Here is a 26707-nt window from a genome sequence, read left to right on the forward strand (position 1 = left end):
TCAATGATGGTGGGGTTTGTAGTGGGCCGAGGTTCGCAATCGGCAGTTCAGGGATCATGGTGATGTCGCGACATGCCTTTGGGGCACGATCAATCCGCGCTGTGTCCTCAGTATAGATGTTGTGACGGTGACGGCGTTACATTGCGCAGCGTGTTGTTTGGCTCAGTATCTCACCAGGCGGTGGATTGGCGCTCATTGATGATGATCCCCAACGCGCTGCTCAGGGGTGCTGATCAGTGGAGACGTTGCTACGGCGGACGATGACGGAACTCTTGGGAGCTATGACGGCAAACAAGGCTGGTTTGTCACTGCATAGATTGTGTCTGGTGATGCTGATCTAAACGATGGATTGACGAGACGACCGTTAGAGAGGTCAAAACTCCCGCGGCAGTCCGCAACGCTAAGCCTAGGGTGGGCCCATGCCTCCGGGCCTGCAGGGGTTCACGATTCATGGTGAGATTGCATGGGGGTCGCTCACGCACATTTCGAACACCTCTCAAGAACGGGCCAACAGCAGGAGAAGCTGTTTGCTGAGGCGACCTAATCAAGTGCTTTTCTCTGTATATATGGACTCTAGCAGCATCCGCTACCAAGGTTACAGTGTAGCTATACCCGCTTAATGTACGCGAGTACCAAGGAATCTCCCCTCTGCGCGACCTCGTTGCTGACCCAGTCCTTTCGTGCGCGTAGATGCTCTCCCTCTCTATCTAAAGCTCTTCCCTCCATACCGCCGCCAATATGGGCGACACGCCTGAGTCTGGCATCTCTCCGCTGGGCCGAAGCCCGCGCTCCAACTCCCCTGCAAGGAAAGATGGTAGCTCTGTGAACGATAAGTCGACTCTATCGACTGACGCCGCCCGGTCACGCTTCCCGCTACGGGGCTCTTCCTTACGCAATCCCATCGCCACGAATGAGACGAAACACACGCCGACCGCGAGCCCAAACGGCGCGCCCGTCATAACGCGGTCTGCCCCTACCGGCGAACCTCTCTCAGCAGAGGAACCAGACGAGTTTCCCTTCAACACCACTACCGCAGCGCTGAAGCAGCAGCCTACGAACGAGCTCGTGAACCGTCCTTCGAGCGTCAAAGAACCTCCGACTCCAGCTCGGCACATGAATGGTTCTCCAAGTCTGCCACAACACACATTTACCCCAATTTCGAGACGAGGGACAGTCGAAGGCGATGAATCTGATGCAGCGCCGAAAGGACGTCGAAGTGTGCAGTTCGCCCGGAACACCACCTTCAATGATGAGCAACAGAATGCGCATTCGCGGCAGCAGTCATGGGAGGGCGAGGATGTAGATGGAAAGGGCAAGGAGCGGGAGCGGCAGGGATCTTCTCTCATGACCAAGCTGAAGGCATTGGCAGCTAATCCGATGGGCCTCCAAGGACACGGGCGGAGCTTGAGCGCCCTCACCGATAATTCGCCTCGCGGCCAGCTTTCACCTGCGTCTGAGCGGGATGAGTTCCGCTTCGACCCACACGACAGCGAGGCTGATGCCGATGCTGAGGAGAGCGCAGGAGAGGGTCCTTCACGACCAGCCAGAAGAAGAAGGAAAAGCCGGCGGTGGTTCGACGATAGCGGAGAAGGCACACAGACAGCACCCACGACGCCTCGACACACCACCTTCGCTTCCCGCGACCGCGATTCACCCAATATTACGCCAACCGCAAGCCATGTGCACCGACCAACCTTCATGCGTCGCGGCACTATGAGCGATATCCCCGAGAATAGACAAGGCGTGTCCGAAGATGAGGGCCGAGATCGTCTGGCCAAGGAGAATGCCTGGACACGGGGCTTGCACAGTGCAAGAGGGCTTTCCTATGGTGGTCTCCGCCGCCACGACACTGAAGGGGAAGAAGGTGAAAGACGACCGAGTCATCTGCGCAGACTGACAGCGTTCGGCGGGGGCAGCAATGAAGGGCCTCAGCCATCACCCTGGCGGCTACGAAGCGAACGTACGTCAAGTCTCAGCGCTCAAAAATGGAAGCAGATCAAGAACAGTCTCAGGGTGTTCGCCAAAAGCGCAAAGGCCACCGACCGCCAGATGGACCACGCCAAATCCGCTGAGCTCATGGCTGAGCTGTTGGCCGGTGCACCCGCTGCCTTGTTTCTTGCGAGTATGTTTCAGCGCGACGAGCATGATCGGAAGCGCGTGCCTATTTTGCTGGAGCAGCTGAAGGTATCCATTATCGACTCGGAACAGCTGGAATCGAAGGAGGGTAAGGAAGACAAACCAGAAAACCGTCACATCAACCTCAAGATCGAACTGGAATATGGCAGTGGGCTCACTCGCATGAAGTGGGTCATAAAGCGATCCGTCAGGGACTTTGCCAACCTGCATCTGAAGTTCAAGCTCCAAGAAAAACAGAATTCATTCCTGAACCGAGACGCAAAGAAAAAGGATGCGAAAAAGGACCTAACTGCGAAAGGCAAGGAGAAGTCCGAGGAGAAAGACCCAGAGAAAGATGATCACATCCCGAAGCTCCCACGCTTCCCTCGCAGTGCAATTCCTTATCTACGTGGGTGGCGAGGCTATGGTATCTTGAACGAGGAAGAAGAAGAGGAAGACAAAGAGGAAGACGATGCAGAAGGGAACGAAACTGATCGTCCTGGTAAACCGAGTCGACTGAAGTCCACCCTTGGTCTTGCGCGTCGTAAATCCAGCATCGGTAGTCCCGACCAGGGTGGTAGCTTCATCGGCCAATTAGCTGTTAGACAAGGCAGCTTCGCAGGGGCCGTTGGAGTGCCTCAGCAGAACAAGCAGCAAGCTTATCAGGAGAGGCAACGGAAGAAGCTGGAAAGGTACCTGAAGGAGCTCATCACCTACTTGATCTTCCGGCCCGAAAGCAATCGCTTATGCAAATTTCTGGAGTTATCAGCCTTAGGCGTGCGATTAGCTGCTGAAGGTGGCTATCATGGAAAGGAAGGCCTCATGATGATCCAGTCTTCCAAAGGTGTCGATGCTAGGAAGAAGTGGACCCCGTCGCCTTTCATAACACGACACTCCCCCAAGTGGTTTCTCGTGCGCCACAGCTACATTGTTTGCGTCGATTCACCCGAGGAGATGAACGTTTACGATGTTTTCCTCGTCGACTCTGACTTCACTATTGACGACAAAGGGAGAGGTCTACGGGAAAAGAAGGCTCGGCATATTGCCAGTGAAGCTAAGGCATCAGCAACTGGACACCATCTTTTGCGGGTGAGAAACTCGGAACGCAAGATGAAGTTGCTTGCCAGAAACGAGAGGCAACTCAAGCAGTTCGAGGAGTCCATCCGCTTTATGTCGACTAACACCGAATGGAACAATCCCCATCGCTTCCAAAGTTTTGCGCCTGTCCGAAAAGGCATTTACGCGCAGTGGCTGGTAGACGGTCGCGACTACATGTGGAATGTCTCCCGCGCAATAAGTATGGCTAAGGACGTTATTTATATCCACGATTGGTGGTTGAGCCCGGAACTATACATGCGACGACCGCCTGCCATCAGTCAAAAATGGAGACTTGACCGTCTGTTACAACGGAAAGCGCAAGAAGGCGTGAAAGTCTTTGTCATCATGTATCGCAACATCAACACGGCCATCCCAATTGACTCTGAGTATTCCAAATACTCGTTGCTTGACCTGCACCCGAACATCTTCGTCCAACGATCGCCAAACCAGATCCGACAGAATACCTTCTTCTGGGCGCATCATGAGAAGATCTGCGTGGTTGACCATACCATCGCCTTCTGCGGTGGCGTTGACCTTTGCTTTGGCCGATGGGATACACCTCAGCATGTCGTCACCGACGATAAGCTGACTGGGTTTGAATTGGATGACAATCCTAAAGATGCCGACCACTGCCAGCTCTGGCCTGGAAAAGACTACTCCAACCCTAGGGTTCAAGACTTCTTCAATCTCGACAAGCCCTACGAGGAGATGTATGATCGAAGCAAGGTCCCGCGTATGCCCTGGCACGACATTGGTATGCAAATCGTTGGCCAACCTGCTCGAGATCTGACTCGCCATTTTGTTCAACGTTGGAACTACTTATTACGGCAACGAAAGCCTTCCCGTCCAACTCCATTCTTACTTCCACCGCCAGACTTTGATCCTGCCGACATCAAGGCTCTTGGTCTAGATGGAACGTGCGAGGTACAGATTCTTCGTTCAGCCACATCCTGGTCGCTAGGAACACCTAACAAGACCGAGCATAGTATCATGAACGCGTACGTGCAGATGATTTCAACTTCGGAGCACTTTGTCTATATCGAGAATCAGTTCTACATTAGCAGCTGCGAGGTCCTAGGCGCGAAGATCGAGAACAAGATTAGTGATGCTATTGTGGATCGTATCAAACGCGCGCATAAAAACCAAGAGGACTGGAGGGCATGCATCGTCATTCCGCTCATGCCAGGTTTCCAGAATACCGTCGACCAGCAGGAAGGCAGCAGTGTCCGTTTGATCATGACATGCCAGTACCGTAGTATATGCCGTGGCGAAACGTCCATCTTTGGCCGTCTACGTGCAGCTGGCATTGAGCCCGAAGACTACATTCAATTCTACGCTTTGAGAGCTTGGGGAGAGATTGGTCCGCAGAAGTCTCTTGTCACAGAGCAACTTTACATTCACGCGAAGTGCATGGTCGTTGATGATCGCGTTGCTATCATTGGATCTGCAAATATCAACGAGCGCTCCATGCTCGGCTCACGCGACTCTGAAGTTGCAGCTGTGGTACGCGACACTGAAGTACTTGATTCCTACATGGCCGGGGAACCCTACAAAGTTGGTAAATTCCCTCACACGCTTCGCATGCGTCTCATGCGGGAGCATCTGGGTATCGATGTAGATCACATCTTTGCAGAAGAGTGGGAGAGCCGTCAATCCGAAGATGATAGCGCCGGTTTGCAAAGCGAGTCTTCTGTGCCTTCGTCTCCGACTGGGGACCGCGAGACCGAACAGAAACTGACAGAGAATAAGCATCGACTGGAAGATGACCTGATAACCCGAGCTGAGAAGCTTCACAGCTTCAATCATGACATTGATTGGGAGCAAGAGAACAATCCGCACCTGAAACCTAACAAGAAGCCCACGGCCGACGCGAGGGTGTCGCATAATCCAGCACATCAGAAGGATGTCCGCGGTGAAGGTGCAGATCACATGCGCGAGATTGAGAATAGGCATCCGAGCATCTCGCGTGCTCGTGATTCGTATATCAATGACAAGGGCGAAGAGATTTTGATCAACGATATCGCGGCTGAGGGGGTGTCTCAAACGCCAAAGAAAAGCTCCACAAGAAGAGGCCGCAGTAACACTGCTACGAGCAGAACGACAGCGCACAGCGGCGTTCCTGAGGGGTATGCTGGCCTGCCTCCACCAAAGCTGCCGCGTATGGATACCAGACAACTTGGCCTTCCTCAGCTCAGCCAGTTGCCCTCCCTACCTGCACTAGACGATACCGATATCGGGGGCCCGCCTTTGCAGCGCACTTTCAGTTACGAATCATCGTCTATCATCAACCCTCTCCTATCTGAGATGCGGCGACCTATTGTCACAGAGGATTGCATGCGCGATCCACTGAACGACGCCTTCTACCTCGACATTTGGCACGCTGCAGCAGAAAACAACACCAAGCTTTTCCGGCAAGTCTTCCGTTGCATGCCGGACAATGAGGTCAAGACATGGAAGGAATACAAAGAATACGCCGCCTTTTCCGAGCGCTTCAGCCAAGCTCAAGGCGCAGGCAAATCGTCCACCCGCAAACAGCAAGAATCTCCGGGCAAGACTGGACCGCCAGGTGCTGGCTCTGTCAGTACCACGGCCGAAAAGCTTGTTGCCATGCCCGGTAACACTATTAGAGCGGCCGAATTTTTGGGTGAGAAGCTGAACGAGAAGATGTCGAGGGACTCCCGCGATGACGGCAACAAGCTTGGCAAGGTCGAGCAATGGGCGGAAGACCAGGAGAAGAGACAGCAGACTTCGCTCCGCGTAGACACCCATGCTAATGGTGAGATCGACGAGAAGATCGCGATGCGCACCAGCACGAGCGACGATCCTCCCGTTGTCTCACCCATGAACCCAGCTCCACCAACGGAAACATTCACGTTCCCTCCTCCGCCTCCCGAGCCTGAAAGTACCACGGCAACTAATGACTTTGCGACTGCGAACGGACGCCCGCGCACCGTGACTATCTCGGAACCGCAGCGCGATGGCGTGCCATTGCGCAACCATGCCAGCACTATGGGCAGCAAGCGCTCGCGGCGCCGCGCAACGACCAAGAGCAGTGCTCGAGCGTTCCATGCCGGCGACGCGGAGCAGTTACTCGACAAGGAGGACGCGAAGAAGCTGCTGGACCTTGTGCAGGGCCATCTTGTCGTCTGGCCGTATGAGTGGCTGGAGGCGGAAGAGACCAATGGGGGCTGGCTCTACTCTGTCGATCAGATTGCGCCTTTGGAAATCTAGTAAGTCGACGAGCCCTACTGTGGACGAGTGGATGCTAACAGTATTACAGCAACTGATTTTGTCTGTTCCTGCTGAGGCGCATGTTGGATTGCACGGTGCTTGCTTTCGCAGTCTGTCATATTTATAATACTTTCCTCGCGTGCTTTGTGTCCTTGTAGCATTGCGATTGGCGTTCGCTTTCGGTTTCCTTGCTGTTATTACGGTCTGCTTTGTCTTTCCTTGTCATTTCGCCCGGCGTTCGAGTATATCCGTGACCATCTTGTTGCTGGGACTAATCTTGATGAAGATGTAATTCGACCTGATCATTGGCATATTCATAGCTTAGATTGTAAGTTTGCATAGGTGGTGCTGGATTTGCGCTGTGGGGTTGGTATACATAGTATCATATGCTAGAAATGTTTTGATAGGATGCAAATCCGCCGCCATCCATGACGCAGACTGAGATCATGCAGATTTGCAAGATCGTGGCATAGCTGCAGTATGCTTTGATGTGGCTCGTGTTCTTGTACGACTGTAGAGGAGAGGTGTGGAGTACTTGGGGTCCCGAGAGTGTAAACATCCTAATATTGTGGTAACGTATACAAGTATACAACTCTCGTTAAGATGCTTCATAGTCGATCGCGCAACGATGTAGAGCTCTTGAGTTGAGAGCTGCAGCCTGCCTCCCAGATAAAAACGATGTCCATCATGAGCATAATGCAGGATGTATGCCTGCATTTAGATCACATAATAGCAGATGTGTTTACGATGATGTTGAATTGTTCATACAGCTATAGTACCATCCAGTCAATGTTTCGCGACACCTATCCAATGCGCCTCATTTGTTCAAAAAAAAAAGGCATGTCCATTTACAGACACCATGGCCTTGAAAGATACAAATGTGCCAGCAAACGCCACAACCGCAATGTTGAGCATACGTTAGTAGATCACCCACACTGAAGCTGAAAGGCTCTTACCTGGTCACGCAGAGGTGTGAAACTCAAGTGGAGAGATTCATACCATCCAACGAAGTATCACTCTCCTCACAAGTACCACAAGACATGCATGTGAGAAGAGGATGAAATGTGGATGTGAGGAGAGTACAAGACATGCACGTGAGGAGAGGATAAGACAGGTTCTATGGTATCCAATCATTTGAACGGCTGACTACTGCAGAATTTGGGTAAACTCTACTTGAAGCATCCTAATTTCCAGACAACGCCATGCTCAGTCTGCAAACACTATGGCCCAGAAAAACCGGCAAAGTTGCCAAATAACGCCATAAACCCATTGCATCCTGGTACACCTCACGCCCCTGGCCATCATCTAACTAATAATCCCAATCTTCCTCGGTGAACGGCATGGGACGGCCCGTGACTGCAGCTTCAGTGGCCCGCAATCCGATAGAGAGGTACAGCGAAGCAAGGAGAACATCAAGGCGATCACCGAGGATGGCTTGTAGCGCAAGGTTCTGGTCCATCCACTCCACGCGAACGGGATTTGGTCCAGGGTGACGGTTCCACGGATGGTCAAGTCCCTTCCGGGTCGGCTCTGCCAGTGCCTTTACCAAGGGCTTTTCGAGGTCGGCAACAGTGAAGTAGGCAGGCATCTGGGATTGTCAGTGTGATTTCCGCGAGCATCATGTGTCCGAAGGCAACTTACATCGTGGGTGACACCGGACATAGCGAAGGCGTCAGCAAGGGCATCCGTGTCAGAGTCAAAGCGTGCCTTCGCCTCTTTGTCCGTCTCATTCATCTCCCAATCCGACTCCAGGAAGAACCATAGAGCGTAGGTACTGTCATCTGGGTTCTGTATGGCTTCGTCTATGTGACTCTGCAAAAACTTCTGAGCTTCCTCACGTGTCTTCGGAATGGTCGCCCTCAGCTGTGCCAGCTTATGCTTGATAAGCTTGATTTTCGTACTCCCGAACTTGATCAGATCCCAATTGCTATTGCGCCACATTTGAAGGAAGTCTTCTGTTGGGCCCGTATTTGGGACGCGGAAGTTGTAGTACATGAACGCTTTGACGAGCTGGTCGGCCCATAGAGACATGTCACGGGTTACGTCCTCTTCGCGTTGGACCATGAGCGCCAGTAGGACATTCGCCATGACTTGGGGGTGTTTTCGCGAGAAGGAGTGGTCTTGGTCAAGCTGCCAGTACCAGACAAGATAATCGGCTTGTCCACGCCCGTCGAGCTTGCGCGGTTTGAAATTGTGGGCTTCAATGTCATCGTATCGTTCGAAGAGGTCCACGAGGGTGCAGAGCCTCGGGATGTGCGCCGGGAAACACACGTCAGGGTGCGTGAGTGTGATATCTCTGAATGTGAGATCATAGCGATTATACCTGCAGCTGATGATGTCGTGAATTCTGTAGTGGGTCAGCGAATGTTTCAATAAAGCTTCAGAGAGGCTGGGCAACTTACGTTGGTTTGCGCCCATCAGCGAACAATCGCGCGGGGACTTTCGCCAGCTTGATGTCGAGCATCTCAGTGAGATGCTGCCATTGCAGTCTAAGCTGAGGTAGATTTTCCTCGTGCTCTTCAGCGGCTAGCTCCTGCTCTAGCTGACGTCCGCGCGAATAACCGTCCATGCTGGATGCGCGTGGTGGGGTAGGCGAGGGAGGGAACGCAGCCGTGAGTGACGACGAAAGAGTGGAGGAACAACCCAAAGAATGCGCAGAGAGTCGCAGATGTGAGATGCGCGCAGGGAATGGTGGTTGAACTGGCGGGGGAAGAGCGTGTGGGACGAAGGCGACAGCAGCTTTTCTACTCTCGTCAAGCGCGCTAGTGCGTTTGCTCTCGGAACGGCGACGAGATGTAGGCCGATAATGTGTCGTGAGGTGACTTGCAGGTGAATCCGTTGAATGCACTGTACTTGAAACTGCGGGTATGATACTAGAAGCACGGTCATGATTGCGGGCTGAGAAGTGCAGGCAGTGAATGGTGCGTACGAGAGTGTTGGAGCGAATTGGATTCTCTACCGTATGTAATGAACTGAAAGAGTGACGAAGATGATTGGCGTGGTCGTGATGAGTCGACTTTGAACACAAGCAATCGCGTCTTCCGGGCTTCGAAAACGCATTTTAGGGGATACGGATAGTTTGACATTCCTAAAAAGACACTCAAAGAACCATTCTAATGCAGTCTCCTAGACTCAGAAGACGGATATCGGCCTTAAGGTACCAGTCAAGCGAATATAGACGAGTGAATATGCTTTGTGTGATGAATGGTCAGCCAAAAACAGGAACTGCTACTCCTTTTGGCGTATTCTGGAACCGCTTAAGACAACTTAAGGATTAACGCACAGACAATATAAGTTATGATAAATCATACCTATCCATACGCGATAAGAGCGTATCGTGGTATATGGCGCGAACGCTCGACCACCTCCCATCGCAGAATATCTGTCTCCTGCGGCAGTGACTCCATTCCTTCTGGAGAATGCGGAGGGGTAAGGAAAGCTATATGTGTTATCGGATTACTTATGTGATATCACATGCTGATGGTCAATGCGAACCGAGTATGAGATTGGACGGACAAGTTGATGCAAGGGCGGCACGACCGGTTTCTTCTTTTATTCTTCTGGCTCTGCAGGGTGCTAAGTCAGTCACTAGTCTCCGGGTCCCTCACGACTATGAGTGCGATGTCTCTCTTCCACGTGTATAAAACACTCAGAGACAGTAATACTTCACGATGATGGTAGCTTACCGCACATTCCATATTGGACGACAAATATCGCCTATATACACTCAGTTGTGAACCTATGTGTCAGATCGCTTTGAGCCTGGCTCTGCTCGCTCACTTTTAGCATCCAACCTCCGATTCTATCTGTGTAGATCGTGGGTGAGTCCCGCATGAGCGGGTCCACTTCGAGGTTGCTATTCTGTGTGATAATCTAAGACCTACAATCTACTTAGGAAGTTATAGATAGGCAAGCAGGGTGTTTCTGTGATACCTTTGTGTGTGATAAAAACAAGTCAAACAAGGGGAAAAAAAAGAAAAGGCCAAAAGAAAAAAGCTGCAAAAAGAGAGGACGTTGCTTATAAGACCCTGTCACACTTATGGCATGTCCATCATTGGATAGCCGCCCCTTCACGGGTCGTCCTAGAGCCAATGACTTTCCCTCAAGCTCGAGGTTCGAACTCGCGCCCTCCTCTCTTCTTCCCCTCAGTGGCCAGTTGAGGGGATTGCCGATTTATAACCGGCGGGCCACGACGCCCGATAGTACGTGGTATATTGTTAGAATTAGCTCTAAACTAATAATATATATAGAGGCAAAAGATAGCTGGTTATTGATAGAGCGTGGTGTAGCAAGGATTTGGCGTGTGGTGAGGGCGCGAGTTGAAAAGGGAAAGAGCGTTGACGAAGTGAAAGACGTGTGGCTCACCTCGGTTGAAGCAAGGCCTTACGAGACCAGCTTTGGCGCGGCGGTGCAACGAGCGCGCTTCTTGACTTGCTCAATGCTTGTGCCATCTCGGTCTCTCAATTTACAGCCTTCAAGCAAGGTTTGCAGATACCAGTTTTCGCGGGATGCGTTCGTCTCGGGCGTTTGTGTATCAACCCGGCCATAGATGCGCAAAGCTTCAGCAGAGCTGATTTGAGGTGAATGCATCCTTACAAAGCGTAACGTAGCAAAAATGAGAGATGAAGGATTCGGGGTGTAGAACAAAGTAACGATAGCAAATGCGGAGGCTTAAGCCTCGATAGCGACTGGTAGTGAGGAAAGAGATCAAGGAAAAGAGATAAGTGAGATTGCAGGCATGATCTTACATGATACCGAGACAACAGCATCTACGTGATAGAAAACATGAACGCTCCTGTAAGATATGGCAGACGATTGAGCAAAGTAAAGGAAGGAAAGATGACAAGGGTGGGCTCCCATCGCAGGGCAAACGGCTGGCCGGATGGTGGGGTCAGTGAGCGACTCACGATGCCTTAACATGATCCCATAAATTCGTAGCAGAGCTTTGATAACAGCCGCGCAAGATGGTGGGAGGTTTGTGAGATGAAGTAGCATTGTCGGAAGGATGGACGTCGTCCGATCTATGTTGCACTAGAGAAGAAGAGGTTAGACCGGCCCAACATCACGATTGCTCTTTCTGGCCCTTGTGCCCCTCCATCCTGCGCATCTCATTACCGTTCGTGCAATCTTTGTGAATAGAAGGTATCAAGACGCATACACTATTTTAGGCCCATTAAGATGCGTACACTATTGGCGATCCTGCACTCGACCCGCAAATTACCTATCACCACCCCCACGCGCTATCTAATACCCACATAATGAGCTCCCGCCCAGCGCGCTCTCATCGACAAGCACAACCGGTTCACCCGCTTCCATCTGGACGTCAGCGTCGCCGTTACCATCTACCCCATACTTCGCGCAGCTCAGCACATCTACCACTGTCTTTCCGCTCTCGAACTCCATCCCCTGCGTCTTCAGCGTCCAAGTCGGAGCCTTCTCGCCCTGGTTGCTCAATATGATGCGAATAGTATCTTTGCGAAGCTGTAATTCCGTAGCAGTATACGCGAGGACGCGGGTCTGGTAGCCGAGGTAGGTGGACCTGTGGGCCGCGATGTGATTGCGGAGGTTGTTGAGGAGAGCAATGTGCTTATAAAGAGGGGATGTGGTATTGAACCTGTTCAGGGTTAGTTCAATTCATTCTGTGTATGGAAGGGGGAGAGAGGCTACCCAGATAACCACAGCGCCTCGCGACACCCAGGGTCGTCGCCTCCAGCGTAGTGCTGCTCCTGGCCTTGGTACACGATCGGGATGCCATCGCCCAACAGCGTGAACGCCAGTGCGTTCTTGACGAGGCTGAGATCTTGGGTGGTATGCGCAAATCGTGGGTTATCGTGGTTCTCAAAGAAGGTACCCAGTAGCGTTGGATCTTTGCACCCCATCTCGCCATTCTCTGTGCATGCAGCCAGCCCAACCACCAGATCCGACATATTGCTCTGCTGCTGGAACACACGCGTGACGGCATAATATAGCGGATAGTCCAGCACTGAATCCATGTACGACTGGTACGGATACGTGTAGTTCGCCTCTCCCTCTGACACCTCGCCCATGCAGAAGACACCCGCACTCTGGCAGAAAGGCGGGAAGAAGTCCTTGTTCACATTCTTGACGCTGTCGATGCGCAGCCCATCGATGCTGTAGTCTGATACCAGCGTCTTGACCCACGTGTTCATTTCGCCCGCCACTTGCGTGTTCTCAGTCTTGATGTCCGGCAACGTCATACTGCAGTCACCAAGCCAGCAATCCTCGACCTCGGTCTGGTTCTCCATATTGTGCATTGGACAGTAGCTGTGGAAGTGATCGGGATGGTTGAAGGTTCCCAAGTGACCGTAGTCGACTTTGTCGGGGCATCCGGGGAAAGCCATGTGATTGGGCACGATGTCGACCATGAGGTACATGCCCTTCGAATGCAGCGTTGATGCTAGGGACTTGAGATCCTCTGCGGTACCGAATCTTGAATTCACTAAGTAGAGGTCGGTCTGGTAGTAGCCGTGGTAGGCATTAGCCACTTGTTCCGTGATGGGCGATATCCACACCTATTCCACACGTTCAGTTCAAGCTTGTTGTATGAGCTGTGGCAGCGCTCACAGCTGTGAAGCCCATGTTCTTGATGTATTCGAGCTTGTTCTCGAGGCCTTTCCAGGTGCCGCCGCAGTACATGTTGTTCGCAACATCGCAAGGCGCCGTTGTGCTGCCATCTGTCCATGAGAAGCTGTGGAATGGTCAGTCCGGAATACAAGAGAGATAAGAGTCCATTTCACTGTCTTTGCGTAGACTAATAGAACCACTGGCAATGGTCTGAGCAGAGCTAGAATCACATGTGGCGTAACTTTGAGCATACAGTTATAGATACGCGTGCTGGGAACTTGACGCTGACTTGAACTTACCGATCCGTAAGGACCTGATAGATAGATCTAGACCGCCAATCTGCGGCATCTGCTGCGAAGCAGACTTGTAGAAGCGAAGTCACTGCCGTAGGAAGCAAAGACCGCATGGTCGTTGACGACAAAATCAGTTGAGATTGGCCAAAGGAACCAAGTAGTAAGAGCCAAGATTCGACCCTGCGTCAAGCACAAGCTAAAAGTCTACCGCTGCGTTCAAATGCTCTTAAATCGAGTGGCCGTGCCCGTGAGCGCTTTAAGCCTACTCCAATATCAGACGGAAAGGCCTCTGCCTTGATTTTGCGACATTTCAACCCCTGCTTCATTGTACTCATTCACGAGTGGGACCTTGCGCTCCACTATCAGCGCGCGAGATATTGCAGTTGAAAATTCTCACCGATGTACCACGAGGCTCTGCAAGCCTTGATAGCTTCGTTTTGACTTCCCTGCACATAATCCGCTCGTGGTAACATTGCCGATCAAATGCCTCGTGCAATCAACGTGCGGCAGCAATATATGTACGCAGCCGCAGGGCATGTCAAGCTCGTGTAACCTTCCCTGTCGCGAACCTCATTGCTGACAGCGCAGTGAGGTGATCCACAGCACTTTGATCTCGTGGCCTCTGCGATCCACAAAGCAGCATTGAATGGTGACGAATAAGACATCACAAGCACATCAGAGCATCTGCTGTACGTCGGCTCGTGAAAGTCACGTCATGCACACAGACCGATATGACCGAAAATTGTGGGCTCGAGTGTATATGTGTATTGGCCTCGCGCAGTGCTGGCCGTGGTACCTATGGCAGCCCCACGCATGCCCCATGCCTGATGCCTGCAATGTTAATGTTGAGGCTAAAGCAATGTCAGAAACGTTATCTTTCGGCACTTTTATCACTTGCTTTAGGCAAACGTTTGTGGGAAAGGCTGCGATATGACTTGAGCTTGTTTTGTTGTTGAGTGGTGTCGGTACCTCGGATGAAACTGTGGAACGCGCGTAAAGAACTTGATTGCACGAAGAGCTGCGCAGGCAACAGCTCTATTATCCATCCCACTTCCATGTGAGAGACGTAGCATTGGTGTTCTCACGAGTTACTGGAGATAAGCAGTGTCCCTTTTTCGTATCCCTGGCATGTCTGGCAGAATGATGAGTGACACGTGACAACACAAACGTAGCCATATCTCGCTTGCCTTTTTACAATACCCTCCGAAACCGACGTATTCCCCCCGCTTATTACCAATCGCCTGCCTACGCTCATATCCATCGCTCGTAAAAGTTCCCGCACCACCTACCCACGGTACAATTGTTAATTTCTTGACCTTCAAACTTATGGATTCTATTATGAACCTGCTCAATAGCCTAATCATGTTCCCTACCTTAACAGTTTAGTGCCCTATCTTAATGCCTACCATACCTGAACCTACCTCACTCAACAAAATTCAGCCAATAACCAGGTTCACATATAGAATCAATAGGTTCAATATGTAACAATTTAACACCCGTACCGAGGGCCACCAGAGCCTCACTCGCTTCGCGCATCAAACATCCTCACCCTACCCTCCCACCTCTTGACAGCCTCAAATAAGCAGCCCACCACCTCATCCGCTCAGCCCACCGTTGCGGCCCGCAATCTTCCAACGGCACACCGATCGACGCCAGGATCATCCTTCGTTGGCGGCTCACGTGCCCGCGCGTTACATCCTTTGGGTGCTTAGCGGAGAGCCAAACATCCAGCGCCACTGCTCTGTCTGGGCTGTGATGAAGACCGGACCGAAAATAACTCAAGCAAAGCGGCGTTGCATACTCAGTAATTACTATCTAAACGCACACCTCTTCGCTCTGCCATCAACCTTTGCCGTAGCAGAAATAATGTTATTAGCTCTTACATTTCAATCTTGGTTAGTTCACTTAGCTTCGGGCAGCATTCAAACAGGACAGCCCATGACCCGGCGCACAGAGCGGTACAATATAAATTACTCAAATCGTCCTACGTGTGACATGTCCAGCATTCCCGCCAAAGGTCCAAAGCTACAAAAGAAAAAAGGTCCTTGCCGATGCTTGCAGCTCCGAAGAGAAAAGAAAGGGTATAAAGGCAAGCTGAGCTGCAAGGCCATCTAGGTATACTTAAGAAAAGGAAAAAGGGAAAGAAAAAAGGTGATGCTGTGGTGGTATCTCCGCAACCCAACCCATCCCATGCCAACCCGTCCTCACCATCCGTAAACGCCCAGAAGAGAAAAAAACCAATCTCTGCACGGAACTGCCCTGTACCTTCCCACGCTTCCTTGCGCCATGCCAATGCTGACAGCAGAGAGAAGAGCTCGCAAGATACGCCTGTCATGTCCATGCTCAGCACGCCATTCAAGGCATACCTAAGACCAACTCCCCTCCTGCCCCTCTCCCCATCCAACCCCAGTATCTTTCCGCGCAACACACTCGGCATACTAGCCTTCGCCCACGTCTGCAGCGCACACCTCCGCATGTACTCCGTCTCTTCGCCCTTCATTCTTAGCTGCCGCTTAGCCAGCGCGCTGCGCCGCAGCTTGACGCCTTTCTCTTCTGCGCTGCCTTGGGCTACGAGTTGGCCTGAGGGCGTGCGCAATATTCGATGGGAGGAGGGAGGCGGAGGTTGGTGAAGTAGCCGTGGGCGACGACACGAGCGCCTCGAGATCAACGCAGTCGGAGATGAGCGATTGGATGCCGCCGCTGAGCTGGGTCGCGCGGGAGAAGAGGTACGGCCAGTAGGAGGGGCCCCAGAAGGGGTCTGAGTCGAGGGCGGCGCGGAGAGCGGGGAGGATGTGCGGGATGGGGGAGGCACAGCGAGTGCGGTGGTGGGTCTTCGGAGAGGGGTGAGGACGCTGGGGAGGAGGAGGCGGAGGGTGCGGGGATGACGGGCGCGACGCGATGGAGGCAGTGGATACGAGGGAGGCGGCGATGGTGAGGCGGATGTGCGATTCGGTGGAGAGGGTGAGGGTTGTTATGCATGCTGGGGGTTGTTAGTTTTCACGAGGACTGGAGGAAGTTGCTGCGCAGCGAGGCTTACCAGGACAGCCCCTCGTACGGCACCAGTCTGCCTCTTCTCCAGTCGTAAAACATTGCAGCCAGAGGAATGCGCCTCGCGCCTCTCCCGCAAACGCCAGCTCCAGATCCTCAGTCTTCGCCGTGCACAGCGCCGTGCTTGCGAGCGCCTCGGCGCGTCTGTGCAGCTCGACCACAGGCATGACGAGCGCATGCAGCACATCGCGATGAAGCAGCCATGTTTCCCGTGTCTGCGCGTCGGATGCAGCGTGAAAGTCGCAGAAGCTATCGCAGCTGTCAATTGTTGCGCATTGAAAGGAGCGGGTATGTTTCGCGGCGGGACGGGATGTGGGGATAGCATAAGCGTACGTACTCAGCGTCCTTAGCCAGACAGCTTCTCAGCAGCTGGAAGCCCTCAGATGAGAGCAAAGCGGTGATATCCTCACGGGGGATCGCGAAGGGGCTTTCGTAGAGCCTGTCCATGTGCTCCATGGTGTTCGTGTGCGTAGATTAGCTGCGGTGATATCGCGAGTGCATGCAAGCCAGACGACGATGTTCTCATTGAATCCACGACGATCGGAATGGAATGTGAAGAGAGAGTGAAAGTGACAACACGCGCACAAGCGACGAGATACGATTGCCAGGAGAGCAGGAAAGGCGACGCAAGTCGGGCAAATGCACAGAGGAAATGATGCAAAAGCACCAGCCAGCGGACCGCCCCTTCGTTATGAACGGCCATCCCCTCCCCTCCCTATCGCGCTCCCGACCCTTCCCAAAACGACCATGGACCTTATTCCGGTCCGTCCTCAGACCTCCTTTCGCGCATCCCATCAATATTACGAGTACACCAAACCGGACGTCTGGCGCTACGTGTTCTACCCAAGGGACCGTTTACGATGCCATCGATAACGCCAGCGTCGCCCGTTGGCGCAACCAAACAACTCGTTATTGGCGCCGCCTGCACAATCGCACGCGAGCGGCCCATCCCCGCAGCCGCGCGTGGGGGACCTGCAGCCTCACGATAAGTAGCTCTCCCCACTATTGATGGAAATTCACCACGATGCAGCGTCGAGGCTGTAGACTTGAAGTGATAGTGCGGGTTGTGATAAAAATAGCTATATATTCGGAGGTCCGCTCACTTGCCGGAGTGCAATGGCCGTCCGAACTGCACACACACGCTCAGCTTATCTTTTGGCAATGCGCCCGCAACCAAGGTGTAGCGATTTCAATAGATGCCTTCCCAGCGTCCAGCAAGCAGTGTAGCTCAAGATGGTCTCAACAGGCGAGGGTGCATGCGCATACTGATATCGTTCCTTGTTACATTCCAACCGACACTTCAACCTTCCCAAGTCGGTGCCCAAGAGCTGGTTTAGCAACTTATACACCGTCTCTACAGTCAAGCTTTCAAGCTTTCATCCGAAGTCCTCCTACCCAATAACTTCCCGCGCCTCGACTGGCAGAATGGCGCCATCATCGAGGTCTTCGCCATATCTTCTAGCTCTCGTGGCGGACGTACCCGTAGCTACGGACCAGCGGGTCGGTCCTCTTCAGGGTGACGCTAGAAGGATGCTGATGCCGACAAGGAGGCGTGGGTCCTATAAGTCTGTACCATGTTTCCCAAAGCATGGTCTGGCGTCCCCCGGCACACCAGCGTAGCCAGCTTCAACAACGCTACCCATTGTTTAGCCATCAACGTCTACGGAGAGGCTAACGCCTTCAGCCACGGTGCTTTCAGGACGGCCGAATAGCCTCAGGTGCACAGATGGACGCAAGGCGATAGTCCACATGTCCGAAGTCCGCTTATGTAAGGAACGGAGGCGTGGTGTACAACGCCCGCATCAGCCTCACGGAGCACTTGTGTAGGCTGGGCCTCAAGCTGCAGGACCGGAGAAACCGAGTGCGCACGTAGTGAGTTGAATTTCCAGTCCATTCATCTGAACCAAAACACCGAACATGAGCCGTCGCTGTTCAAGACACGTCTCATACTGTTGTCGCCCAGCGCCTGCTTCCGTCCAAACGGATCAGTAAGCAAAGCAGACAACGTCTCCGAGATCGGTCCCATTTCCGCTTTTGACACCGGAATGGGCGGGCTGAGCGTGGTCGAATCTCCTTGCAAGAGGGCGTAGATGCTGGTCTTGGCGCGGCCCATCATGCGATGGTGGATGTCGCGGAGAGTGTCGTACAAAGGCCATAGAATGTCGAGGTAGCGGGCAGCTATGGGTTCCATACTGCGGCAGGTTTCAAGCATGTCCATGCAGGCTTTGCCGTACGTGAGGTCTTGGTCGACGGTATCAGCCTGTCCTTCGAGAAGCTTGGTGGTAGCGCTGTAGAGGAGGACGATGCAGGCCGTGAAAGACCAGTAACTGAGACACATTAGCCATGTCCAAGAATTTGGTCAGCTGTTTTGCACAACTCACATTATCAGCCAGCAACGCTTTGTCAAGGTGCCATCGAACGAGATCAGACGCAGGATGCGCGCTACTTGTTGGGCAGCGAGTGCACACTCGTTTCGATATCTCTTCGCGTCCTCGATGGAAAGATTGAGATCCCACGCCGCACCGTCAGTAAGCTGCGTCTCGGCCGTAGCCACCAGCAGCTGGCGGTACAGCAAAATGACTGCACCGAGATACATGATCTGGCAATAAATCAGCAAGAACAAGCGCTTATAGAACCAGCGCTACTGACATGCACCATGAGTGTGGCCCGCCTCTGATACAGTGTCATGGGCGGGGGATTCGGCGACGTTAATGAACCGATGCTCAAAATGTGCGGTACGTCCAAGCGCCACCTCTCGAGCTGATCGGCAAGCGTCTGGATGGTCTCTCTGGTGGCTAATTCCGGAGACGCAAGGGCTTTTGCGATATCGGCTGCGACCAATCCAATCCTGCTTGTTTGTACGTGGATCTGCTCATCGATGGTCAACTCGAAAGGAAGAGAGGCAGGACAAGCAAACTGTTACTGTCAGTTCTGTGTTGCTATGTGTACATATTGTTGTACGTACAGCTATATCTTGAGGCGTGACTTCAGAAACGTAGCCAAGGGTATAGGAAAGCCAACAGTCCATGAAGATCAGACTACGGAACAGCTTTCTCCAGTTAGCGTCGGCTACGCTATCATTGATCTCTTTCGCCAGTGCTGGATACTTCCAGCGAGCAATCTGCAATGCCGCCACTAAGTTGATGTTAGTTCATATTCGTGAGCACAACACTAACAACCTTCTACTTACCAAGCACATATCGCGCGCTCATGTGCTTCTCTAAGAGGGCGTAGAACGCCGTAGCTAACAAAAGACGCATGGTACGCAAGTAGTCCGTTCGCGCGGTCTTCTCATTGAAGCATAATGTCCCAGAAGCGTACAGCACGCGTCGAATCCGATCAGGAAAGCAGTCCATATCGTAATGGGCGCCCATTGCTGCGACAGTGAAACACTCCGCGAGGGTCATAGCATCGACCGGCTTTTGCGGTCTGTAGATGCGGTCTAGAATCTCGTCTACTTGCGCGTATGTCCACATGTAAAGAAGCGATCCTGTGCCCTGTACAAAAGCATACATGGCCTTTCTGACGAGCTGTTCAGGTGGCAGATTTTGCGCGTCGTACGGCCGCACACTTTGACCCAGGATCTCGCCCCTGAGAGACACAAGCTCACTAAATGCTAGGGTAAGGGCATTGTGACAAACTTCGGCCTCTTCTCCGAAGGACGTTACAGAAGAAATTAGTGATGTCGGACTTTCTGAAGAGGCCGATGGACTGTCCCTCGAAAACTCCCGGTTGAGTGTATACGAAGACGATGTCGTGGTTCGACTCTGACTTGGACGCGTAGCCGATGAGCCCTTGCTCGGCGCCTGTTGCTGACTCCTGAAATCGATCAAGTAGGCCTGGTGCTTGCGCCAGCTGTCTGTTTTTTTATACTCGTCCATTTGGGCTTCGAACTCCTGCATGGCTCGTGCAGCGTGACTTTCCCAGATGCGTTTCTGCTCCGGAGGAAGATGCTGCCATCGTCGACCTACTTCTCTTGCAATGTTCACAAAGGACAGACAGCTGATTTCGGGCTCGGTCCGGAGCTGATCGGCAAAGTTCACATCTATAATCGATTAAGCTACGCTTAAGAATCAATAAACGAAGATTTGGCGTACAAGCTGTCTTCGGCTTTTTAGGCGCATTGCTGTCAGGACGTGGATGGCGTCGATACCGCCTTTTTTCCCGCGGCGGTGGGGTCGACGTCTGTCTAAACAAAGACTCGAGAGCGTATGCCGACAGCGCAGGCTGGTCGGCAGCGTTGCTCTCGTCGAGAGCCAGTGAGGATGGGACTCCTCGGAAAGTGGCGATCTCGCGTTGAAGGGTCCGCCGATGTCCAAGCTTGAAGTTCAACGTCGTCAAGTCCTCCTCCGTAATATCGAGTACTGTATCCCAATTATGAAAACCGTTCTCTATGAGGGCGTCCAAGTAAGCAGTCAGCCCCAGACGTTCCAACACGTCTGGCAGCATAGGAAGAGCCGGGGAAGGGATCGACGTGGACTGCATTGGTGTAGCGTGAAGCCACGGGGACAAGCAGCGTACATAAGTGAGGATTGACAGACATGGTGGGTGCACGAGACCCCAATGTAGGAGGTTCCGAGAGAAGAGAACGCGGAGCCACTAAGATGGCGATGGGAGAGGAAGCGCACATTAGCGGTGGTCTGATGTCGCCCGGTCTAGACCCACGCCGTGCAGCGCCAAGCCATGCTTTCAAAAGCTTGTATGTGTCTAGCTCGCATTCCAACTCAGCGCCAGTGGATGCCGTGGAGCATCGCGAACTGCACGCGCGGTTGTGCTGCCACAATTTGCTTCCATGGCCACGCTCCCGATATGCTTTTCTCAACAGCCTCGGGGGTGATTACTCGGGCATGGGTCCGGATCTTCGATCGCATGCTGCAAGGCACGCCTGCCAGCAGCCAACATAGCCAGGCCCAGACCTGCTCAGACGTGTTCGCGCACCATCGGTCAGGCACCCTGGGGTTAGAAAGCCCGCCGTCGCGCTACTGTTGCCTTCCGCACGACCCCGCTACAACTTCGCGATCTCGACGAAACAGTCCCGCAGTGTCGAAATCGCAGAGCTTCCTGTGGTTGCGAGGCCCTTGTGTCAACCACCAACGTGGAGAAGATCTCATTTGGTGGGCCTCGACAATCTCAAATGCATCTTCTGAGTCAATCGTCCCCACATAGACCCTATGGAATAATCATGCCGTGGCCAAGTTTCGTGCCAAAGACTAAAGTCCATCTCGATGCGATTCAGGGTTCATCAAGATTCTCATGCGAGGTCTTTGTGGCGCTAGCCTATTTTAGACATGATGGCTTTTCGGCATGCCGACGGCCATGCGCGGGCCATGGCATTCTCCTAAAACGCATGCTGACAGAAGAACAGGCACAGTCTAGACCCATCTCCAGCCTCGACATCCAACGGCGCGCTTTACACGGAGGTTTTACACTGTACGACCGTATACAGCACCGCCTCGTTCCCCAAGTTTCGTCTCGATGCAAACCCCAAAAAGTGATATCCATGCGCAGGCGCAAATACGAGCTACCTCGGCATTCCGTCACGCTCTTCACGGTGGGGTCTGTCGACCCCACCCCGAACCGCTGCGCTCGCTGCCGTGATCCGAGAGACGGCGAACTGATGATTTGCGAGACCCCCCTGCAGCCTGACTACGCGAATGCTGCGCTTCTCCGTCTTTGACCCAGGTGGCGCACCTTTTTCAAAGTACACCAGCTGAACCCAAGCTGACCAACATGCGACAAGACATTACACGACACATGCGCTAGATTGAGTTGTTTTACTCAAGACCAGGGTGACAAGATCGGTCGTTGTAGCTACCATCGCCTCGTCCACTCGTTCCGGTCGAGTGGTTAAACAAGCGTTTAGCCTGATCTATACACCATGGCAGTTGACAAATGACTGTCTCGCCACCGGACCAATCATGGGTCGCACGGCGACTACAGAAAGACTGTTGACACATCTAGCCTGTTCTGTACAAGGACAGGTAACGTGGGTTAGCGAGCCGTTGTACGTCAACATAGCCAAGGAGAGTCACTCTGCTATTGAGCGTTTGTTGAGGCATTGCCTGGAGATGCGAGCCTTCCTCGAGTTTCAGAGTAAGTCCATCGTCTTTTGGTCTCTAGATCGTCTTCTTACGTCGCTTGCGGATCATTCGGGGCCACGTCGTGAGTGTTGAAAGTAGAAAGTTGAGTGTAAAAGTGATGAATTGCTAGGGTGGCGGATGCCGCCTACGTAGAGTAGGCTAGCGCGGAGGCTCCTACCAGATGCCAGAGAAGCTCCTTCCGCAAACAGTGGGTGAGGCGATAGAATGGAACTTCCATGTCGTCGTGAAGGCTGGCTAGAACCTTCGTTGAAGTCCGCAATGATGTATTGGATGGTATTGCATAGAGTGATTGGGGCTACAAGTCTTTAAAGCTGTGACCTGATAGTGCCCGGTCGATTTTGTTGTACACGTTGTTTATGCATTTAGGTTAGCGACAAACTAATGTAGGAACAGAGTGGAGTGTAAAATTGATGGATTGCTAGGGTGGCTCCTGCCAGGTGTAAAAGAGCAACTTCCGCGAACAAAACGACAGGCGCATGGCGATGGATGTGCCCAGGTACCGATGCCTAAGGTTTACTTCATATTCTGTGTATTGCCAGATAGATATCTCTTCAAGGCCGCTAAAGTAGCCCTAACATGGTCGTTTGAGTTGGCCCGCAGCGACTCTAAGTGTGCCAGCTAAGCACCTGCAGAAAACTCACAGCACATAGGCATTAATAGCTCGCCCCATTTGGACATTGCATATCTCTGGACGACCGCTCTTATCCGCTTCGACCGTCAAGCCCGCACTCACTTCCATCTCGCTGCCTGATACTAACTGGCCTGGGTAATAATTCAGAGGTTATGTCCGTATTTGGGAATATAAAGTGAAAGAGTAGACATAGAAAAAAGGAAAGAAAAAAAGCAGACCACCACTTCTTCCACGCCCCGTTGGTCCGTCCCTTCATCACCCAGCTGGCTGCTGAGCACTGAAGGGAAGAACTTACTAAGGACGCTTCCGAAGTGAACCTTGTCAGTTTGACCCCTTCCCCAGCCATCACCCCTCCCCTCCGGTGCACGGCACGTTCAGGTCAAAGTAATAGCTGAGGTCAGGATCGAACCGACGCAGTTGTGAGATTTTGTGACACGGTCAGCCGTGAGGTAAACCATTGCGCCACGAGTCTCTGCCCCCGCGGGCCCATTGATCCAATGTTTGAATCTCTGCACAGAAGCTTTATATAGGCAGCAAGGTAATTGTCTATCTTTAATAACGTGCTTGAAAGGTGGAAAAGCTGTTACCCAGGTGAAGTTGAAGTTGAAGTGAATGGTTTTGGCAGTCGAGTGACTCACTTGTAGCTTCGTACGTTGGAAATTCTTGATCTACTACTTGTCGTTCACCTTTTTTTCGAGCAATGCTATGGAATCCTGGTGCAGCCTATAGACACGTAGAGCTAGCCATTTACTGATGTCAGCGGGACGACCGATAGTGTCGTGTCGTAGCTGCCTTGTACCCAAATTCATGAAATACGAATCTGGAAGGAGCGAGCATCATTGACCGCACGAATCTAGCGTTGTTTGCCAATGAAAACGCACAGGGTGAGAGAAGCTCCATAAACGCTACGTTGAAGGCGAGGAAGTCACGATGGCCATTTGACGGTACTCGAGATCATTCCAATCTCTACAAGCGATTTCTTTCCCACCTTACTTGGCTCGCGCATTGCCTTTACTATCGCATCCACGAGCTGTTTGTCACCACAGAAGCATCTTCTTTCCTGTCTCGCAGACTTTGTTTGCAATTTAGAATCTGCGCACACCGCGCTACTTCACCTTTCACCTCGCTACTTCACCTTTCACCTCGCTTATCACGCCGCTCATCTAAGCAGAACGCACTCAGCTCGTCAGTCAAATTGCACCTGCCGTTCTCAATTGCCTTCCATCGCCTCATCCAAGCTGTCTTCGTCCACATCCACCTCTACATCCACATCCTCGTGCCTTCCCGCTCTTTGCTACGATGTCGTTCTCCTACAACGATCCCGAGAAGGTTACTCCTACCGATGAAGCCATACAATATCATTACAAGCTTGCCGCGATGCTTGTCAAGAAGCTCGCCCTGGTTCCAAAACACACATTCTACGCAGAGTGCAAACCCACGTTAGTAGCTTCAGCACGCCACTTGGATATCTGCTAATTACATGTAGTATCGACGATATATACAAGTTGACGAAGTCCTGCTACCCCAATCAGATCCCTCGTTCCGTTGGCCTCTTCTATCTTTTCCAGAATTTTGGCTACCTTGCCAGCAACAATTTCTCCGGCTGCAAGCTTGAGGGTGGTTTCAACGTATCCCGCATGGTCTGGTACTGGAACCTGGATAAGACGCACTCCTTTTCCCGCCACCATCACCAGGTGTTGGCGAACTTCCTTGTCGCCAGCCTGGTCGCGGCAGAAGGGGAGAACTACGACGCCAAGGGGATGTTCGTCCAGTTGTTTATAGAAGCCTTCATCACGGCCAATCTGCGCGACACCGACCACGAAGAGCAGGATGAGTTCCTGAATCACTGGGACACATGCGAATTCGACCTCATCACCTTCACCAACAAGGACTTGAAGCGCATCATGAAAAAGGTGCTGCAACTCAGGGAGGAGCTCCCTTCAGAACCAATGCAGACCACCTGCTTCGCCAGCGAGGCTCGTCGCCAGAACTATGCGCTGTACTGCCAAAATGCGGCTGCGTGGGCGGTACATTGGATGGCGGCCTGGGAAAAGAAAGCTGAGGCGGCGGAAGCGGACGAGAAGGAGGATCAGACCAAGCCGCTGAAGTGGGATGACGATCTCTGCGATGTCATGGCGGCTCTCGGGATGAACAACGACGTAAGTTGCGCAAGGTGGTGCTATGGAATATCATCAACATCTCGTAGCTTCCGTCGTACCTAACTCGGGACCACCTAGCGCAGCATGAGGTACAAGCTTTGGGCACGGACATCCAGGTGATAGCCCCAGACAAGAAGCGAGAGGTTATACCGTGGATGAACGCGAAGGCTGCTGTAGAGATGATTGTTGGTAGCGAAAAGACCGATCAGGCAGAGACCACTGATGTGCGCATGGAGGATGCTTTTTGAGTGGCTGCGAAGAGGGTCGTCAATATCAACAGGCACTAGCCGACAGATATATTAGCTCCAGACCGTAGAACATAGCACCTAAGTGCAGCAACCTAGTTTCCGATCATTCTCTCGGTTTCAAACTACCGTCACACCAATTTCTTTTCAGACCATTAGCACCAGCCCGGGGATCTCAGCGAGGACTAACCTTGGTAGCCGACATTCTCCAGCTCGAGTCTCACGCCGCTCGCGACGTTCTTCTGCAGACGCGCTCGAAACCCTTCTAATATACAATTGTGGCGATCAATCTATCAGGGCTGATTAGCAACCTACCCTGGCATACCTTGTGATCGGTCTCCATCGTGGATTGCAGTGGTAACAATCGACTCTGCTTCGCCTTGTGTGGGCTGTCGTGTAGCGCAAATTCTATGAGCCACATCGAACTAGACGACATTATGCTTTAGATGGCTGCGCGCGAACTGAAGGGACAGGTGTCTGAAGTCGGAGCATCATAGTCACCATATTAAAACTTCAGCTGAAAGCAGGTCCCTCGTTGTGGATGAGGGATGGCAAAAGGGAATAGGCACCGTGAAGGTGGGCCTACTGTACTGTTCCTACCTATCTAGGCAACTTGTAGGTACGACCACCCAGATAGGAAGTAACAGTACAGCATCATCAAGCCGTCGGGTAGAGACTGCCAGGAGAGATACTCGCGCTGCGGGTGCGGAAGTGGCCATGCACGCGGTTGAGGAAAGAGCTCGGACTCAGCATGTCAGAGTAAGCGAATGTCAGAAGCGTCTTCGAATTTTACTCTGCTTTTCTAGGCAGATGTGAGAAAGAAATTCTGCTCCTAAAGAGGAGAGGGCATCCTCTCCATCCTATGGTAAGGTAAAAGAATAAATTTATGCCACATAGTGATTGGATTCCACTACGGCGCTCTTTTCCACGTGAAGATGGAGGGCGAGCAATGTTCTTGATATGGCTAGCAGTTGGTTTGCAAGAGGATCTAGACGAGGAAGTGATGATGCGCAGGGCGGACACGTGTTGGCGGGGTTCCGCTTCGCTAAGGTACCGGTACAAGTACGAAAGGGCCACTTGACGACTAGCGCCGCAGCGCCCCCCCCCTTCCTTCTGACATCCGTTCTGACATTCTGATACAACATATGGACTTCTTGAATCATATTTGGTTTCGTTGCCTAGCACTTTGCTCGCCGAAAAC

The 26707-nt window shown here is 52.5% G+C and overlaps 6 protein-coding genes across 6 annotated transcripts; 2 read left to right on the top strand and 4 right to left on the bottom strand.

The window, feature by feature from the left end:
• Nucleotides 1-738: 738 nt before the first annotated feature.
• Nucleotides 739-6444, top strand: SPO14 (Phospholipase D1; the record flags this gene model as incomplete). The annotated part of the gene is made up of 1 exon (XM_056217827.1): nucleotides 739-6444. The coding sequence occupies one exon, from the start codon at nucleotides 739-741 to the stop codon at nucleotides 6442-6444; it is 5706 nt and encodes a 1901-aa protein (XP_056069383.1).
• Nucleotides 6445-7753: 1309 nt separating this feature from the next.
• N0V89_009075 (uncharacterized protein) lies at nucleotides 7754-9013 on the bottom strand (the record flags this gene model as incomplete). The annotated part of the gene is made up of 3 exons (XM_056217828.1): nucleotides 7754-8032; nucleotides 8086-8791; nucleotides 8847-9013. 3 exons carry the CDS (start codon nucleotides 9011-9013, stop codon nucleotides 7754-7756), a joined length of 1152 nt encoding a protein of 383 aa, XP_056069384.1.
• A 2675-nt stretch (nucleotides 9014-11688) lies between these two features.
• Nucleotides 11689-13435, bottom strand: N0V89_009076 (uncharacterized protein; the record flags this gene model as incomplete). The annotated part of the gene is made up of 4 exons (XM_056217829.1): nucleotides 11689-12058; nucleotides 12112-12977; nucleotides 13030-13153; nucleotides 13329-13435. 4 exons carry the CDS (start codon nucleotides 13433-13435, stop codon nucleotides 11689-11691), a joined length of 1467 nt encoding a protein of 488 aa, XP_056069385.1.
• Nucleotides 13436-18264: 4829 nt separating this feature from the next.
• On the bottom strand, nucleotides 18265-19058 carry N0V89_009077 (uncharacterized protein; the record flags this gene model as incomplete). The annotated part of the gene is made up of 2 exons (XM_056217830.1): nucleotides 18265-18697; nucleotides 19051-19058. 2 exons carry the CDS (start codon nucleotides 19056-19058, stop codon nucleotides 18265-18267), a joined length of 441 nt encoding a protein of 146 aa, XP_056069386.1.
• Nucleotides 19059-19552: 494 nt separating this feature from the next.
• N0V89_009078 (uncharacterized protein) lies at nucleotides 19553-20251 on the bottom strand (the record flags this gene model as incomplete). The annotated part of the gene is given in 2 exon segments (XM_056217831.1): nucleotides 19553-20225; nucleotides 20244-20251. The coding sequence occupies 2 exon segments, from the start codon at nucleotides 20249-20251 to the stop codon at nucleotides 19553-19555; spliced, it is 681 nt and encodes a 226-aa protein (XP_056069387.1).
• Nucleotides 20252-24401: 4150 nt separating this feature from the next.
• N0V89_009079 (uncharacterized protein) lies at nucleotides 24402-25324 on the top strand (the record flags this gene model as incomplete). The annotated part of the gene is made up of 2 exons (XM_056217832.1): nucleotides 24402-24541; nucleotides 24589-25324. 2 exons carry the CDS (start codon nucleotides 24402-24404, stop codon nucleotides 25322-25324), a joined length of 876 nt encoding a protein of 291 aa, XP_056069388.1.
• Nucleotides 25325-26707: the final 1383 nt, after the last annotated feature.

This window comes from Didymosphaeria variabile (genome assembly GCF_027946475.1).
Source record: "Didymosphaeria variabile strain IMI 356815 chromosome Unknown scaffold_6, whole genome shotgun sequence".
NCBI classification, from domain to species: Eukaryota; Fungi; Ascomycota; class Dothideomycetes; order Pleosporales; family Didymosphaeriaceae; genus Didymosphaeria; species Didymosphaeria variabile.